This window comes from Apium graveolens, chromosome 11 (assembly GCF_009905375.1).
Source record: "Apium graveolens cultivar Ventura chromosome 11, ASM990537v1, whole genome shotgun sequence".
Classification (NCBI taxonomy): domain Eukaryota; kingdom Viridiplantae; phylum Streptophyta; class Magnoliopsida; order Apiales; family Apiaceae; genus Apium; species Apium graveolens.
The window spans coordinates 195,374,125-195,391,229 of record NC_133657.1 but is presented as its reverse complement, the minus strand read 5'-3'; the positions used below and the strand labels follow the sequence as shown (position 1 = coordinate 195,391,229).

The 17,105-nt window shown below is 33.3% G+C and overlaps 2 protein-coding genes across 3 annotated transcripts; one reads left to right on the top strand and one right to left on the bottom strand.

The window, feature by feature from the left end:
* Positions 1 to 718: 718 nt before the first annotated feature.
* Positions 719 to 4,954, top strand: LOC141697253 (luminal-binding protein 4-like). The gene is made up of 8 exons (XM_074501536.1): positions 719 to 911; positions 1,883 to 2,150; positions 2,231 to 2,445; positions 2,545 to 2,787; positions 3,075 to 3,554; positions 3,684 to 3,838; positions 4,007 to 4,089; positions 4,183 to 4,954. Exons 1-8 carry the CDS (start codon positions 857 to 859, stop codon positions 4,682 to 4,684), a joined length of 2,001 nt encoding a protein of 666 aa, XP_074357637.1. The 5' UTR covers positions 719 to 856; the 3' UTR covers positions 4,685 to 4,954.
* A 1,314-nt stretch (positions 4,955 to 6,268) lies between these two features.
* Positions 6,269 to 13,655, bottom strand: LOC141697426 (glutamine-dependent NAD(+) synthetase). 2 transcript variants are annotated; one of them, XR_012564704.1, is made up of 15 exons: positions 13,519 to 13,655; positions 12,406 to 12,662; positions 12,010 to 12,315; positions 11,678 to 11,901; positions 11,356 to 11,459; positions 11,014 to 11,148; positions 10,659 to 10,827; positions 9,951 to 10,086; positions 9,397 to 9,535; positions 8,931 to 9,107; positions 7,853 to 8,020; positions 7,565 to 7,660; positions 6,985 to 7,113; positions 6,533 to 6,875; positions 6,269 to 6,408 (listed from the first exon to the last, which is right to left on the bottom strand). XR_012564704.1 is itself a non-coding variant. In XM_074501811.1 (14 exons), the coding sequence occupies exons 2-14, from the start codon at positions 12,597 to 12,599 to the stop codon at positions 6,657 to 6,659; spliced, it is 2,196 nt and encodes a 731-aa protein (XP_074357912.1). In that variant the 5' UTR covers positions 12,600 to 12,662; positions 13,519 to 13,655; the 3' UTR covers positions 6,269 to 6,656. The 2 variants fall into 2 exon arrangements, 1 of the variants encoding a protein (XP_074357912.1); XM_074501811.1 differs by having other exon boundaries at positions 6,269 to 6,875.
* Positions 13,656 to 17,105: the final 3,450 nt, after the last annotated feature.

The window sequence follows — 17,105 nt, the reverse complement described above, 5'->3', positions numbered from 1 at the left end:
AAATGAAACAATTTGTACTATATTTATCTTATATTTTGTCAAATTTTATGTCTGTCTCGCGGTTTACTATATTTATATTCTATTATCATTTAGAATTAAAATATGTCGATCTAAATTAGCAATTTTATTTTCTTTAAATTTCAAAAATATTATTTTTAAACAAAAACCCAATTTTGTAAAATACGAAGAAAATGTTGATATTATCAACAAGATCATGAAATTAATTTCAATTTATTACAACATACATTATTGATTCATTTCAACTAATCAATCATGATACAAGACAACAAGAATTACAGTTAAACATTGATAAATGAATATCCTTGGTATTGAAATATTTTATTCATTAATCGAGTTTATTTATTTATTGAGATAAAAAATACATTATATTTATTATATTGGGATAAAAAAATATTAATTTAACGTAATTATTATTCATATATCAAATATCATTTGTCGAGTTCTATTGTATAAATTAACTTATTGAAAAAGAGTAAATTAATTGACTCAAGCTGCATATTGCATAACTTTGGATTCAAAACACGGCATGACACGTAGGATAAACAAAAATATAGCGTGTGATACGGTTCCAACAAAATAGCCCAGCCCTAAGTGGCTTAACTTGGTCACTCTTAATTCTAATTGGTCCACGTCATCACCAATGACATATTTGCTCTCTCTCAGTACTCACTTTATAAACACATCCCATCCTCCTGACATTTAAACGCAAATCTCTCTCATTTTACTCATAATTCATAAACCTCTCTCTCTCTCTCAATAAATCTCTCTCTACTATATATACATACATTATAAGGAAGGTGACCTATACGTATAGAGAGAGAAAGTGGAAGCAGCCATGGCTGGCAGGCGAAGTGGATCTCAGATCGTTGTTGCTGCTATTCTCTTCTTAGGTATACATCTCTCTCTCTCTCTCTCTCTCTCTCTCTCTCCCACTCTCTCGCTATCGCTATCGCTCTAGAAATATGTATGTATTAGTCATTGACACTTTGAGATCTCGTTTATTATTGTTATATTTAAGCATTTAGGTGTGTATATAGATCGATGAAGTGTAATGCTATGCTTGCTGTAGATTTGTATGCATTTGATTGTTGAAATCAGCGTTGTTTAGTTGTAGATATAGTTAATCAGCTTGGATCGGATCTTATGCTTATGCAGTTATGCTTGTGATATATGTTGATCTGGAAATTTAGTTGTAGTTAGTAACGAGCTTCTGAATTTATTGACTAGATTGGATCAGTTTACTTGGATCGTATGCTAGTAATTACGATTGTTGCGATTAATATGCACTGATTCAGTGAGATTTAGCTAGTTAACATTTGGATTCTGAATCGAACTTTAATTGACTTGAACGGTTAAGAATATTGTACGTAATTGTTTTAGTTTGCGCTATTTATTTGAGTTGAACTTTTAAAAAATTGTAATTGTATTAGTTTGTGATATTCATTGTTCTATAATAAATGATTAGAGGTTACTTTAAGTGGTTGTGATGTTGTGCTAGCTTGCATTGTAGATCAGTTCATTATGTAAAATCGGAAAAACAGATTAAATTAATGACCAATTCTAGTTATAAAGGTGTTTGGAGTTAGTATGCATGTGTTGAGATGCATATCATACAGGAAAGATTTAAGATTAAGTAACAGAGTGCTATTTTTCTTTTTGTAATTAGTGTTGGTGCTTTTGTTTTGAAAGCAAGAGTTTAATAATGGCATATAGCTGATTGTCTGTTGCATTTAATGTGTTACCCATTTTACTTGTACTTCATTCCTTCCGTGACTAGCTTTTTTATGGTAATATTTTTACTGCATGGCTTCACCTCTTGCTAAAGTTCTCAGATCATCACTAAGCATCTAATATCTTTCAGGTTGTCTATCGGCAATTTCCATTGCAAAAGAGGAGGCATCTAAGTTGGGTACAGTTATTGGAATAGATCTTGGAACTACATATTCTTGTGTTGGTGTTTATAAGAATGGCCATGTCGAAATTATAGCCAATGACCAAGGAAACCGTATCACCCCATCCTGGGTTGCTTTTACCGACGGTGAGAGATTGATTGGTGAGGCTGCAAAGAATCAGGCAGCAGTCAACCATGAAAGGACTGTATTTGATGTCAAAAGGCTTATCGGAAGAAAGTAATGCATCTCGTTCAATCTCGTGAATGTCATTATATATTACTTTAAGGTGATCAGAAATTCTAACAGTTGTATGACAGGTTTGAAGACAAAGAAGTCCAGAAGGACATGAAGCTGTTTCCCTACAAAATTGTGAATAAAGATGGCAAGCCATACATTCAAGTCAAAATGAAGGATGGAGAGACAAAGGTCTTCAGTCCTGAGGAAATAAGCGCCATGATCCTAGTTAAAATGAAGGAGACAGCTGAAGCTTTTCTTGGAAAGAAAATTAAGGATGCTGTTGTTACAGTTCCTGGTACAGTCCATTCTACCATTACCACTAACATGTAGATCTCTTTTAATACTTAATTGTATGATGTTAATATTTAATGGGATATTTTTATCCTATCTGCAGCTTACTTCAATGATGCCCAAAGGCAGGCTACCAAGGATGCTGGTGTCATTGCTGGGCTAAATGTTGCCAGAATCATCAATGAACCAACTGCCGCTGCCATTGCGTACGGATTGGACAAGAAAGGTGGTGAGAAGAACATCTTGGTATTTGATCTTGGAGGTGGAACTTTCGATGTCAGTGTCTTGACTATTGATAATGGTGTTTTTGAGGTCCTTTCCACAAACGGAGACACACATCTAGGAGGTAAGCTATTTTTTTTAATGCTAATTGATTGGAGTAGCTTTTAAACTGATTCTTTGTTCATATTTCTTTTGTCACCCTTTCTAGGGTATATCTGGCTAGTAGAATAAATAATTTCTACTCTTTTATTTATGTTACATATTTATTCTTCTTAAAAATGAGCCCCAAGAAAAAATGGATTCGGACGTTCTTTCCTTGTAGAAACAAGGAAAATTATGCAAATGAATTAGTTAGTAAATGCAAAATATTGAAAATGTAAATATTTGATGATAACATTTATTTTCCTGCAGGTGAGGATTTTGATCAAAGAATTATGGAGTACTTCATCAAGTTGATTAAGAAAAAGCACGGGAAGGACATCAGCAAGGACAACAGAGCCCTTGGAAAGCTAAGGAGAGAATGTGAGCGTGCCAAGAGAGCATTGAGTAGCCAGCACCAAGTTCGTGTAGAAATTGAATCTCTCTTTGATGGAACTGATTTCTCAGAGCCATTGACCAGGGCTAGATTTGAGGAGTTGAACCAAGATTTGTTTAGGAAGACAATGGGACCTGTCAAGAAGGCTATGGATGATGCAGGGTTGCAGAAAAGCCAGATTGATGAGATAGTTCTTGTTGGGGGAAGCACTAGGATTCCAAAGGTTCAGCAACTCCTTAAGGATTACTTTGATGGTAAAGAACCCAACAAGGGTGTGAACCCCGATGAGGCAGTTGCCTTTGGTGCTGCTGTGCAAGGAGGAATTCTTAGTGGAGAGGGTGGTGACGAGACTAAAGGTAATTATATATTATCTTTTTTCTGGACCTTGAGTGCTGCATCTTGTCATGATTGTAGTTGGAGTCTTGGAGATATGATGAAAATATTTTCAGAAACTAATATCTAATGATTTTTATACTTTAATGCAGATATCCTTCTTTTGGATGTGGCACCTCTTACCCTAGGAATTGAAACCGTAGGTGGGGTGATGACCAAATTGATTCCTAGAAACACTGTTATTCCTACCAAGAAATCCCAGGTTTTCACAACATACCAAGATCAGCAGACTACTGTATCTATTCAGGTACTATTTTATTTGGCACTTTACATAGAGTATTTCATTGGACAAAATTATTAAAGATTGGTATTCCTTATATAAATCCTTTCACATTAAATATATTGATCATCAGTGTACTGGGTGCACTTATTGGCATCTCAAAACTTTAACTGATTCCTGCATCTTTCGTAACAGGTTTTTGAAGGTGAAAGGACTCTTACAAAGGATTGTAGGCTTCTTGGGAAATTTGATCTCTCAGGAATACCACCTGCCCCAAGGTTTGTACATTTGACTTTAAGAGTTAGTTTCTATAAAAATTTTAAAGCTTAATGACAGATATCTAAATAAGTTTTGATCCTTTGTTCAAACAGGGGAACACCACAAATCGAAGTCACATTTGAGGTTGATGCCAATGGTATCTTGAATGTCAAGGCAGAAGACAAAGGAACTGGCAAAGCAGAGAAGATTACCATCACCAACGACAATGGCCGGTTGAGCCAAGAAGAAATTGAGCGAATGGTTCAGGAGGCAGAAGAGTTTGCCGAGGAAGACAAAAAGGTCAAAGAAAGAATTGATGCTCGCAACAGCCTGGAGACCTACACCTATAACATGAAGAACCAGATCAATGACAAAGACAAGCTTGCTGACAAGCTCGAAGCAGATGAAAAGGAGAAGATTGAGAGTGCCGTGAAGGAGGCTCTCGAGTGGCTAGATGACAACCAGTCTGCTGAGAAAGAAGATTATGATGAGAAGCTTAAAGAAGTAGAAGCTGTTTGTAACCCAATCATCACAGCAGTATACCAAAGATCTGGTGGAGCTCCTGGGGCCGAAGGTGCAGCAGAAGCAGACGATGATGACCATGATGAGCTATAGGTTTATATTAGAATCTATCAGCCACCGAAGATGATCAGGAGCAAAAAGTGAGGATGACACGTTTGACAGGACTTTGTTAGGCAGAAAATTAGTATAGTTTCGGTTGCACGGGGCCTGAGAACATCCCTTCTTGACGTATGATTGTTAAGTTGCAGATACTTTAAAGAACAAATTTATTTCTTGTTCAATTGTTGAAAGAAAATTTTGTATGTTTTAAAAGCATCATATTGTTATATTATTTGGTAAACGTGAATTGCACCTCCTTATCTACTCCGTCTCTAATTTTAATTTTTTTTGGCTATTTTCGAGCAATAAAATTTTAATGAGTTCATATATAGACGATATTCAGTTGTTCACTATAGTTCAGGATTTTTTTTTTAATTTTTTTTTTATAAAAATTTGAACAATATATTTTTATTTAGGAAAAAAAATTAAAAATTTGTGTAACTATATTTAATAAGAATATTAAAATACGTGTCTTCCCAAATATAAAGGATGGAGGGGTATATAATCGGTCCGCTTGCTTCAACTGCTGGAATATTTTCCATGGCTTCGGAACTTTACTCTAAGGTAACTATTTCGTGAACTGAAATGATTTCTTAATGTCTAAATCCACGATGATGCATTTATGTAGTGTATTAAAAATTTCCGATTTTAAAAAAAATTCCCGATTAAATCCTGATTAATCCTTAAAAAATATTTGGCAGATCTATTTTTTGAAATTCGATTAATATTTATAAATTATTTTTGAATTATATATTTCATAATAAATAAGGTAAATATATTAAATAATATTTAAATATTTAAATATATCCGAATTTTGTTCCGATTAATCTCCAATTCGCTTATTAATCCCTAATCGGTACCTAAACCGATTAGTACTGATTATCAATCTTTACAACCATGCATTTATGTATTAAATCATGAAACTTTTGTCTACAGTGTTAGCGGGAGAAGATCATCTGCGGATAAAGAGGTTTCCTTCACATATCTTTCGAGTAGCCTTGGCAAGAATGCCTTCTTTAGCTTGGAGTTGGTAAGTGGTAACGCTTTGTTCAGCTGATATGCCTATATCACAGTGATATTCTTAGACAAGCTTCTCCCGAAGGGATATGGTTTTGGATCTGGAATATCTTTGTTCATAGCTACCAATATCTGGTTGGTCTTTCATCTACATTGAAAATTAACGTTGCACTCCGTTCTCACATCCAAATGCAATCGAACTGTAGACAGTCGAGTGAAATCCTAAACTAAAAATCATTTTGGTCTGACTGGCAGTGAAATATATTTCCAAGGCTTCTGTGTGGTTTTGCCCGTGAGATCAAAGAATGCTTGTGGACAACAGGAATCCTACCTGGTTAAGCTATCATTCCTCAGTCCGCCCTCGCGTACAACCTTTAATTCATATCTCAGGTAACAAGTCTTTAATCTACTTTTAAAGCAGTGATCTGTAGTAACAATGATATTTGAACCGTACTAAAACTTCTTTCATTTTCAACAGTTTCTATTTGAATAATACTTAAATTGAAGGTGGAGTTGGACTATTAACAGTTGACTGCAGTGAAAAAATATCTTGCTAAAATATTAAGTATCCGTCACAAGTCATAGTTTAGAATGGGGTTTTGAGCCAATGTCCAATACGTGAGTTATATACATAAACAGGATACAGTTGTAAAACAGGAAGATAAAACATAAAATTCTTTCCCAGTGAGATGAGATGGTACCTTCGACGAAAATTTAGGTAATGTACTTTAATCATACTTTACAAAAGAACGCCATTGTAGTACATAAGCTAAAGCAAATGGTACCAGATCTGTACGTAGTAAAAAGGTTTGAAAGGAAACATACCTGGACCAGAGGTACGTGTAATTACACATGGATCAGAATTTGGAAGAAATTAAAGTTATAGCTTTATTTCTCTTCTTTTATGGTTAGTACTTATTATCATCTGCTGATGCCTTTTACAGGCAAACTAAACACCAGCTCTTGGATCCCCTGAGCCAGCTGCAATAACTCCCATACCTCCTACAGATGTAACATCCTGTTGATCCTTTTCTGTTGCTGTCATAAGAGTAACCTTATCGCCATCAATTTCCTTTACCATTTCATCAATCTTGCGGAACTGATACGGCCATCTCGCGTTATACAAAAACTGGCGCAGATCAAATCTGTTGTCTTCTGGTGAGTAACTCTGGATGACGGGAATGATTATAAGAATTTTTTCAAAATGATTTTAAGATGAAATTTCATAGCTAATAAAAGTCAAAGCCTGTATGAAATTCATCTTTGAAGGAAAGTACCTCAGCATGATAAGAGGGCGTCATGACAGTCATTTTGTGTCTGTTAATTGAATAATACTTAAAGAAGTACTTCACTTTATCAGCCACCTGTGATGGCGTTAACTTTCCTCCCCATTTGTAACATAGATTCTGCAATAAATTTACCAAGAAAGGACAAGAGAACAATAATTAGATATACGGCCATTCCCACCTAGGATAAAAGCAACCTTGGATAATTTCAGCAAGTTAAAGCATGAACAATATAGATATATTGCCGAATGCCGCTAATCGCTTAGTTCTCTTCCAAGTTTTCCCTTCTATATAGCCTTCCGCACTGGTCACCATTCAGTAGATGATCTTCACGGTTATAATAAACTTTTCAATTGCAACTTAAAAAATGAACACTTCTGCCTGTATCTATTGACCTCACAACAAACATATCAGAACCACTTTTTAGCTACTTGTCACTTAATATCTACCTGGTAAATAACGCAGTTCTCCAACATTAATGGCTTTAACAGATTCTTATTATTTCCGATTAGTTGTTATTTGTAGACCAAGCAACACATACATACACAGTTGGAGTGCTTCAAGAACATACCTGGAACATAGATACAGGACCACAGCGGAATATCTTTCGCAATCTTCCATACACCGACAGTTCTTCATATGTCATACCCATATCTACTTCATCAAGCTGTTAGACCAGGATACAATGGTCATTTGGAAATGAACCTCGAGTGCAGAATGGTAAAGAAAATTTAATGTGAAATACGAAAACTTTTTCGAGATACTGTTGCTTTATTGAAATTAGCATTAATATAACTACATTCTTGTTAGACAAACATGTAATGTAGATAAGAAATTCTTTAGGAGCTAAATCACATACCTGGCTGTAATTGGACCGAATAGGCTCCAGCTCAGCAGTGGGTGGAGCTGCTTCAACATCTGCCAAGGATGGATAACCAAGATTGACGGCAGCCCACCGCAGGAATGTTCGGAGGTCCTGCTTGCTGATACTTCCTATTGGATTGATATCAGCTGAACTGCAATCATACTAAACGGGAGAGCTTAATCAGTACTACATCATGTTGATCACATACGGAATATTAATAATCTAGCATTTTATATTCAGTGAACCGCTGGCGAAATTAAAAAATAAAATAAAATACCAGAGCACTAAACAAATGAACCCTGGGGTGTATTGAATATATTAACTTGAATTCTACAACAAGAGAGGACATGAATGAGTTGTGACCCTGTGTTGATATAAGATGGTATTTTTTAGAAATATATTATGATATGGTATTATTGGCCAAGCAGAAGTATCTATCTGCAGCAAGCCTCTAGAGTCTAGTATATGCTTACAATTTAATATACACTTGAATAAAGTTACTCTCGCTTTCGTTCTCTCTCTTTCTTGGTCCCCTATTTTCAATATATCCATAAAGTACATCAACTTGATTTATCTAATGGATTGAGGAAAATCCTAAGTTATATTTTGAGAATAAACACCTAAAACACATATTCACTTGGACAAAAGGGAATGGCAAGTGAAATGGTTGTTTAATAACTTGCATTGAATACTTAATTTGTGAGGTCAGTCTGATCTGTATGACTGTGTATTAGCCAAAGATTCATATACCTGTCAATCATATATACAGCAGATCCTTTATAAATGACATCTAAAATCATTAAAATTATAAACAGGTAAAAAATTTAGGTGCTTATGCTTGTAAAATGATACATTTAACAAACTAGCTTTCCATATCTTTTGTTAGTGCATGTATATGTTCACCTTTTGGACAAAACCTATGCTTACACTGCTTGACAGAGAGATTAATCAGTCCTCTACTTAGCAATGAACATTCCTTGCGACGGTGTTAATGGGGAACCAAAACAATATACTCATGGCATATTAAGGATAATCTATTTTTTATGATTGAAAGGTGAATATAATAATATACCTTTGTGAGATAACCACGCAATCCTTCATCTACATTGGAGCTACCTAAAACCAAATAAAATCCTGGTTTACTATGAACCCATGGCATGAGTGATGCTAGCATAAATGCCAACACCATTCTGATTCGAGCCTGAATATTCTGCAAACCCAAGTTTTCAATGTTTGATCCTCCATCTAGCTGTCATAATTAGACGTTGGAACTTTATCAGTTAAAAAATCCTTTATGATTTATAATTTTAGACATTCCTTGAAATACTCCATCTAGATGACAGGAATGACAGTTAATAATTCCTTTAATATGAAATTGTTCACTAATCAGCAATGAAAGATCATTGTATACTTGGCTGGAAAAGCAAAACAAGCAGCATAAAGTGAAGGTTGTATGTAATCTTAGTTAGCATGTGCAAATAAACTTCGTAAAAGGTAAACTACAATCTACACATAATTTGACTTAATATCCCTTTTACCTTGTAACGTGGTCGTTTTCCGGTTAGAGTCTGAAACAACGTGAGCAAGGCAGAAATAACTCCATCTATAGAAACATCAAGATGCCATGATCCAATTTCATCTGCTAAGACTTTTGCCCGTGTCTTTGTTGTTTCCGAGCTGTAAAGGGAAAACCCTCTTACTAGTCATTGACAAAAGGATATTTAAGAGAACATGAATAATACACAAGATGGGTTAAAACACAACCAATTCAAGCCATTTTTTGTGCATTTTACATCGTCATTCCTAAATGATTTCTTTACGAGCAGTAAAATTTTAGAATAAAAGAAGTTGGCAGCTAAGTGTTGATAAAATTAATATTAATAATTTGAGGGTGATTACTGATATCTGATTTAGTTGAAGACATATTTTAATTTCTGCAACTGACCATTGCCCAAAAATTGAAAGATCTAAGATCGGTTCATTCGACTTGAAAAGAAGATGTGTGATTAAGGGTGATTACTGATTTAGTTGTCTATGCAAACAATTCAGAAAGAATAAGAAAATCTGTCAGAAAGAAGTTACACATGCACACCTATTTTCAGTTCCCATGTACACAGTGTAGAATATGCGCTTAGCAAACTCTTTGCTGTCTGTTGGAAATTGTCCATCAGTGTAATTACCGATTCTTATGGCATCTGCTTTGACCTGACTATCCCCGTTCTCAATTTCTGCATTTTAATGAAACAACATCAAACAAATAAAAATCAAAAGATGTTGTGAAGCAGTTATTAGTCATTTAGGGCAAGTGGAATGTAAATACGTCTTTAACAGTAAAAGTTATGTAATTAAACAAGATAATCTTCCTTTTCTTGTTATATTCTCTTAGACTCATTAAAAAGTATAGTCCGCCAGCCACTTCAAGCAAATAGTCGAACTTAGATGCCCGATTATATATATACCTTCAGGTATCCACTCTAATCCAACTAATGTGACCAATATCAAAGATGGAGCTACTTATAGTCCTAAATGGAATAACAGTCAATTCATTCCAACTGTAAACTTGATTGCTCAAACTACTTTATTCCAAATACCATTTTCCGCAAGAAAAACCAGTTTCTGTGGATATATATTATGCATTCAAAATTTAAAAAAATAAAATAAAATTTGTCGTTGGTAGCAAAACTATTGGTACTTCTAGGGGCATTCATCATAAGTAACTAAATGTCAACTAGAACATAACATGTGCTGATACTTTTCCTAGTGATCTGCTACAAGAAAAACTATATACAATAAGACTAACCTTTAACTACAAGCTGGCACATGCAACCAACAATTGCAGCCACGGAGGAACTATCAGCCCCGCCCGAAAGAGGAAGTAAAAAACCAGAAGCTCCGCTTCTTCTTAGATAATCCCATAGCCAGCAACCAGGTCCAAAAGCTATTTCTTCCTCGGGAGAATGATACTTAATCTAAAATATGTATAAGAAGATATAAGCGAATAGCTATCCCAGTAGAACCAATGTTCGACATTGTCCTGCCCTTTAAGCATCTCAAGAAACATATTTAAATGGAGACAAACGGGGATTAAGGGTAGAAGAAGATGCAGTTCAAGCTAGACGATCTCAGACCCTGAACAGGGAGCTTCATAAACTGACCTTACGAGGACTGGAAAGAGACATTGGCAGTTTAAAAGACTGGCAAAGCTTATAGGGCACTGGAACAGAAGAAACTTCAGGTTTGCTACTTGCTTGCTCTTGAAAACTACTTATGGATCCTCTAAGACTTGCAACCTGTGGCGTTATATTGGACAAAAGCATTAGAATCAAAAAGATAAATCTGAAAACCTAGCATGATTTATGAGTAAATGCACACCAGGAATGATGCAGCAAGAGGAATATAAATTACTTAGCAAGAAGTACAAGCTACAACAACTTTTGCAAGAAAAAAATATGAAGAAAAGTAATGTGTGCAAAATAATTTAGGATATTCGAAAATACCGCGTCTAAGTCTATCTGAGCTACCTCCACCTCAACATCTTTCAAAGAAAACTGTGAACCTTGAGCAACGACATCCCCGTTCACAACAATACAAGCACATCCATCTGCAGCATATTATTTATTTACAAACACTTATTTATTAATAAAATCTTAACAAATATAATATTAATAGAACATCTGATGTTTTAGATAAAAGAAGATTTTGAGTTCTTTAGTAGCGGAATAAAAAGATTCTTCTTGGATAGGGGCAGGAAGAATAAGCAAATTATTATCACAAACAAATAATATTAAGAAACCTGGGCGCTATAAAAGAATACTATACCATAGTAAAGACGACCACCATCACATCCTTGGTGGTTGCTGTACATGTAAACTCCTCCTCTAGTATGTGTAGCACCTATAAACGCACGTAAGCGAAGATCAAGCTTCCTTAGTTGATGGTGACTCCCACTGGCATTCAGAAATACTTCAACACCATTCAGTGCAAGTTCAGTGTGAGGAGGCATAGGGCTAAACAGTTCTTCACAAACTTCTGCTGCAACAGCTCTAATATGAAACAAACAATTTTAAACTTAGAAAGAGCTAAGTATACTAAAATTTACACAAATGCGAAATAAGGTTTGACATGACAAATAATTAGAAGAGTTAGCATACGTGTCTATAAATTGCATATATCCGTAACCAAAAGGAACACTGTCCTGTGATATAGCCTCAGAAATTTCAGCTGGGAGATTAAATTTCACAAGCTGCTCTTTATGCTTCCATGTTGTAAACCACCGCAGTTCCCTGTAGTTCCCATCATTTGCTAGCCACATTTTGGGACGTATCATGATAATTTTCCGGTTTAGACATAAAACTTGACAATTATACCGCTCGGACCCTTTGATAATTGGCATTCCGAAACTACATAAGATGCCATCAGTCCACTCACCAACCAAAAGCTCTTTCAAACACTCCCACCTGCAATTAAACACGAGAGCATCCAAGTATGACATGTCCAATACAATCAAGAACTGATACTGTACATGCACATAGTCGACTGAAACTTACGCATGAGTAATGGTGTCGAGTTCCAGGAAATGGTCTTCACAGCCATAGCCAGTGATTTCAAGCTCAGGCCCAAGCCTGATAATGGCGCCAGCTTTTTTAGCAGTAGTTATTGATTCCTTGATATTTTTCAAATTGCAATCAAAATCCATCGCCCATTGATTCAAATTGCAAGCTGCAACACTTATCAACCTCATATTGTCTTTGGAATCACTCTCTCCAGTTAATAGTTAAATGTACAAATGCTACTCAAGGGAGGTCTGCACACCAAATATAGTATACTTATTTCTTTTTTAAAAAAATCACCAAACACTGAAACACATATAAATACTTTCAAATTTATTTAAAACAGTCTAAAATTAGTTATAATCCATAAAGAGATGTACTTAATAAGGTCTCTATCAGAGTAACAGTACTTACAACTAGGCAACAAGCAGAAGAGCAATAAACATATTGCATATGGTGTTTGAGATATTTACCAGTATAGCATGAACTGCACAATATGTATGATTAAAATCAAGAAACAGACTCATATGCTGTCTTAGTAGTTCTTAAACTTGTGCATTGCTCAATCCTCAATGTAATAAGTAAATACTAATAGCAATAAATTATGTATTACAAACTGACCATCACTTATGAAAAAGCCCAAGACTCCGTTAAATTCAATTAGATATAATTTACGAACGAAAGAGGCCTCACTTGGCACTACCCGTTATTCTGAGGCCTACACCCTGAACTCATCTAAAGATTCCGCCTTTTACACTAAAAACACAACCGGACGATTCCAACAGAGTAAAAATCATGACTTTCGAGGTCAATTCATCCCCTTACGTAAAACCCATCAAGGGTTAACACTCAATTCCCAATTCAACTTCACAAACAAAAAAACAGACCTTGGTAATCTCAAAAAATTCATAAAAGTGTAACAAGCTAATTTGAACCAAAAATCAATTTTAATTAAAGACCCAACAACAATAATAGTACAATTCACCATGCAAAAGCAACAAAATCAATATATACAATAAATAACACATATAAAAATGCAAAATTAAAAAATTAAAAAAAATCAAGAATCAAGAATAAATGTATGTAAAAGAAACAGGGGTAGCAGAGTACCTGTGTATGGATGGAGGGGCAGAAGTGAAAAGAGCCTATTCAAGTTCTTGACAAACTATACATACAGATGTTGTATGTATATATGGGAAGTGATGTAAACAATTTTTAGAGATTGATTTATGACAACAGACGCTAGCTATTTTTAAATCTACGTGGCAATTTGAGTACGACGTCAGTGTCTTGTTATGGTGGTCTGAATTCACCGATTTAAATTTAAAATTTTAGTTAATTATTTTATAATTTTAAATTTATGAATACCATTTTAAAGTTTTCTGTGATAAGTTTTATTTTTTCAATTATATAACATAGATACTTATATTTTAATCCAATCTTGATAATTTGATGGGTGAAAAATCAAATATGACCACCGTCAGAAAATATATTTATTATAAATTGTAAATTAAAATACTAAATATGTTCATTCAGGTACTTGAAATGATAATGAGATAATTTTGAATCTAGAAAAATAAGTAAAGATAATTTATCAAATTGGTTATCATAAATTCGTTTGAATTTACATTGCAACTTAAAAATTTAAAACAGTTAACACGATAGTTGTGGTCTTGCGAGTATAAATTGTTACTTAATAGTTAATAAGGAAGTTTGCGGAGGGGAAAAATCAAAATATCAAATATTTACTACAAAATACACACATAAGAAAAATATGTATTCGATTATTTAAATTTTAAAAAAGAACAAATTTGTCTAAAATGTGTATTTCTTTTTAGCATGTTAGCCATGCACATAAAGTTAAAAAATTAAAGTCTATATACATGCATAGCATGTGCATTTTTTTGCCAAAATTTCTAAAGATGACTATTTATTCCGAAATTCGTATTTCGTGGATAATTTATATTTTGAACGGTTGAAATTCAAAAATAGTATATTTTTATCAAGGTCCAAGACTTATCGGGCATCGTTATTGGGCCTGACCAGAAATCCTCCAAAAATGTTCTTAAAAGTTGATAAGCGAAAGTTATGGGATGGGTACTTTCTCATTTCGTTTTGCAGATCATACTTCCAATTACTTCACTGACTTTAGTTTAGTATCTTTGTATTGTTTTAGATAATTTTATTGTTTGACTAACTATTTAATTAGATTTATTTTAAAATATATTTAATTAGATAAATTACAATAAATTATATGTAAATTATATCTATTTATATTTTTATATTAAAAATGAAACATTAAAAATTTGGTTGTGGATTGTTGATCGTTCTATTATTTTTAAAATAGAACACTTAATATTATATTTTAAACAAGACACCTAAAATTACTTAACTATCAATTCTATTATATTTAAAATAGGACACTTATATTATGACACTTAATATTATATTTAAAACAAAACACCTAAAATTAATCGCATATCAATTCTATTATATTTAAAATAGGACACTTATATTATATTTCTATCTATATTATTATATTAAAGACGAAACATTGAAAATTTGTTTGTCGGTCGTTGTTGACCGTTAGTTTTATTCTTAAAAATTAGTATTATTATATATTTGACAAAAAAAAATAGTATTATTTAAGAGATATAGGTTTCGAATCCTGCCGGCAAGATATTAATAATTACGGATTTTTTTTTTGAGTTTATGTAATATTCAAAACTATTTTAATAAAATGAAAATAGATTCCTTCAGCTCTCGAGAAATGCGATCAAAAGTAATCTTGAATGCAACTGAAAACAATTCCGTTATCTCTCTTGAAAACGAATAAAAGTCGTGCTTCAGTTTTCCTATTTTAAAATTTGGTTTTTCTAATTTTATATTAATATAGTAAAAAATTTATATTAAATTTATATTTTTTTTATAAGTGACTTATATATAAAATTATTCAAATAACTAAATAACTTATAAAATTTGAGGCTCATATCACTTATATGAAAATTTTCAACTTTAAGTTATAAATTAATTTTTTAAGAATTTCCAAACGAGCCCTTAATGCAAAATAGAAGAATACTTATCTTTTTTTGACTAATATGGCTTATAGTCTTACAAATAAGTATCTATTCTCAATAATTCTCGGGTGAGTCAGAGTCGAACCCAGGACCTGAGACGACAGAGGATAACCTCCTTATTACCACTAGACCTTATTTGACAAGCAGACAATAAATGTAACACAACTTCTTCCATGTATCATGGTTGTAAAAATCGGTAATCGGTACTAATTAGTTTAGGTACTGATTATCGATTAATCGGAAAATTGCGAATTAATCGATGGGATTAATCAGAACAAAGATCATATATATTTAAATATTTAAATAATATTTAATATATCTAACTTATGTATTATGAAATATATAATTCAAAAATAATTTATAAATATTAATCGAATTTTGAAAAATAAATCGGCCAAATATTTTTTAAGGATTAATCGGGAATTTTTTAAAAAATCGGGGATTTTTAGAACATTACCAATGATTAGCTAATTGAGTAATTATATAATCTAGTGCTACATGACTAATCAACTTAAACCATCTGGATTAAGGTGGAAAGTTAACTAATCTCATTTAACCAATGACAAATATATCGATTAGCTAATTGAGTAATTATATAATCTAGTGCTACATGACTAATCAACTTAAACCATCTGGATTAAGGTGGAAAGTTAACTAATCTCATTTAACCAATGACAAATATATCTTAAGACCCTATATTCCTAATCTTTAGGAAAGGGGACCTGGAAGATTATGGGCTCCCACAGTATATAGACGAGTAATCATTAAAGAGTAATGGCATGCTAATCAATGCTTCATTTTAATACACATAATAATCTCTTCTTGTGTGCTCAGGCCACTTTAAATATTTTAATTTTGTAAGTTTGGATTAAGAAATGATAAAAAAAGATAGCTAGGGGAAAAAGGTTGGCTAGTGTGATTGGATTCTTATATATACAAATTTTGTACTAGCCGTCTTTTATTTAGTTATACTGAGTTGGCTATTAAAACAATTGAGTTGTGATTGGAGAGAGGAGGATTAAATAAACATAATGTATTTTTATTGACTCAGTAGTATTGGAAATCTAAAAGTTGACCAACTCAGTTTGTGTGTAGGGTTGTGCATTCGGTTAAAATTGAACTGAACCGAATTTTTTTTCCGGTTAACCGAAACTGAAATAAGGGAAAAAATGCTATCGAAAACCCAACCGAAATATATTCGGTTTTAACCGAATCGAAATAATCATTTCAGTTATTACCGGAAACCGAAAATAGAAACCGAAATTTAAGAAAATACGTTGGAATTGTAAAAAAACTCAGACCATGTAAAGGGCGTTCATTCGGAAACCAAGAAAGATGAGACTGAGAGTGAGAGAGAGAGATTGAGACCACAAACACCAGAAAGCCCTAATCGTTGAGTGGGAACTTATTTCAAGAATAAATTGAATTTGAATTTGATATAACCCGGGGCCTTCTCATTGGACAATGAGCGGTAATTGCCTAATTGCAAAATTTTGTCAAATCTCTTTCACACCGTCTTTTTATGTTTGGATTATTGACTTGCTGTACCGAATTTTTTTCCGGTTAACCGAAACCGAAATAAGGGAAATAATGATATCGAAAACTCAACCGAAATGTATT

Coding starts and splice junctions, on each gene's coding strand:
- LOC141697426 (XM_074501811.1), bottom strand. CDS start 12,599: ATGAGGTTGATAAGTGTTGCAGCTTGCAATTTGAATCAATGGGCGATG. Junction 10,828..11,013: donor CTCTTTCCAGTCCTCGTAAG/GTCAGTTTATGA, acceptor TACATATTTTAG/ATTAAGTATCATTCTCCCGA. Junction 7,114..7,564: donor GTCCTGTATCTATGTTCCAG/GTATGTTCTTGA, acceptor AATTTATTGCAG/AATCTATGTTACAAATGGGG.
- LOC141697253 (XM_074501536.1), top strand. CDS start 857: ATGGCTGGCAGGCGAAGTGGATCTCAGATCGTTGTTGCTGCTATTCTC. Junction 912..1,882: donor TGCTGCTATTCTCTTCTTAG/GTATACATCTCT, acceptor AATATCTTTCAG/GTTGTCTATCGGCAATTTCC. Junction 3,839..4,006: donor AGACTACTGTATCTATTCAG/GTACTATTTTAT, acceptor CTTTCGTAACAG/GTTTTTGAAGGTGAAAGGAC.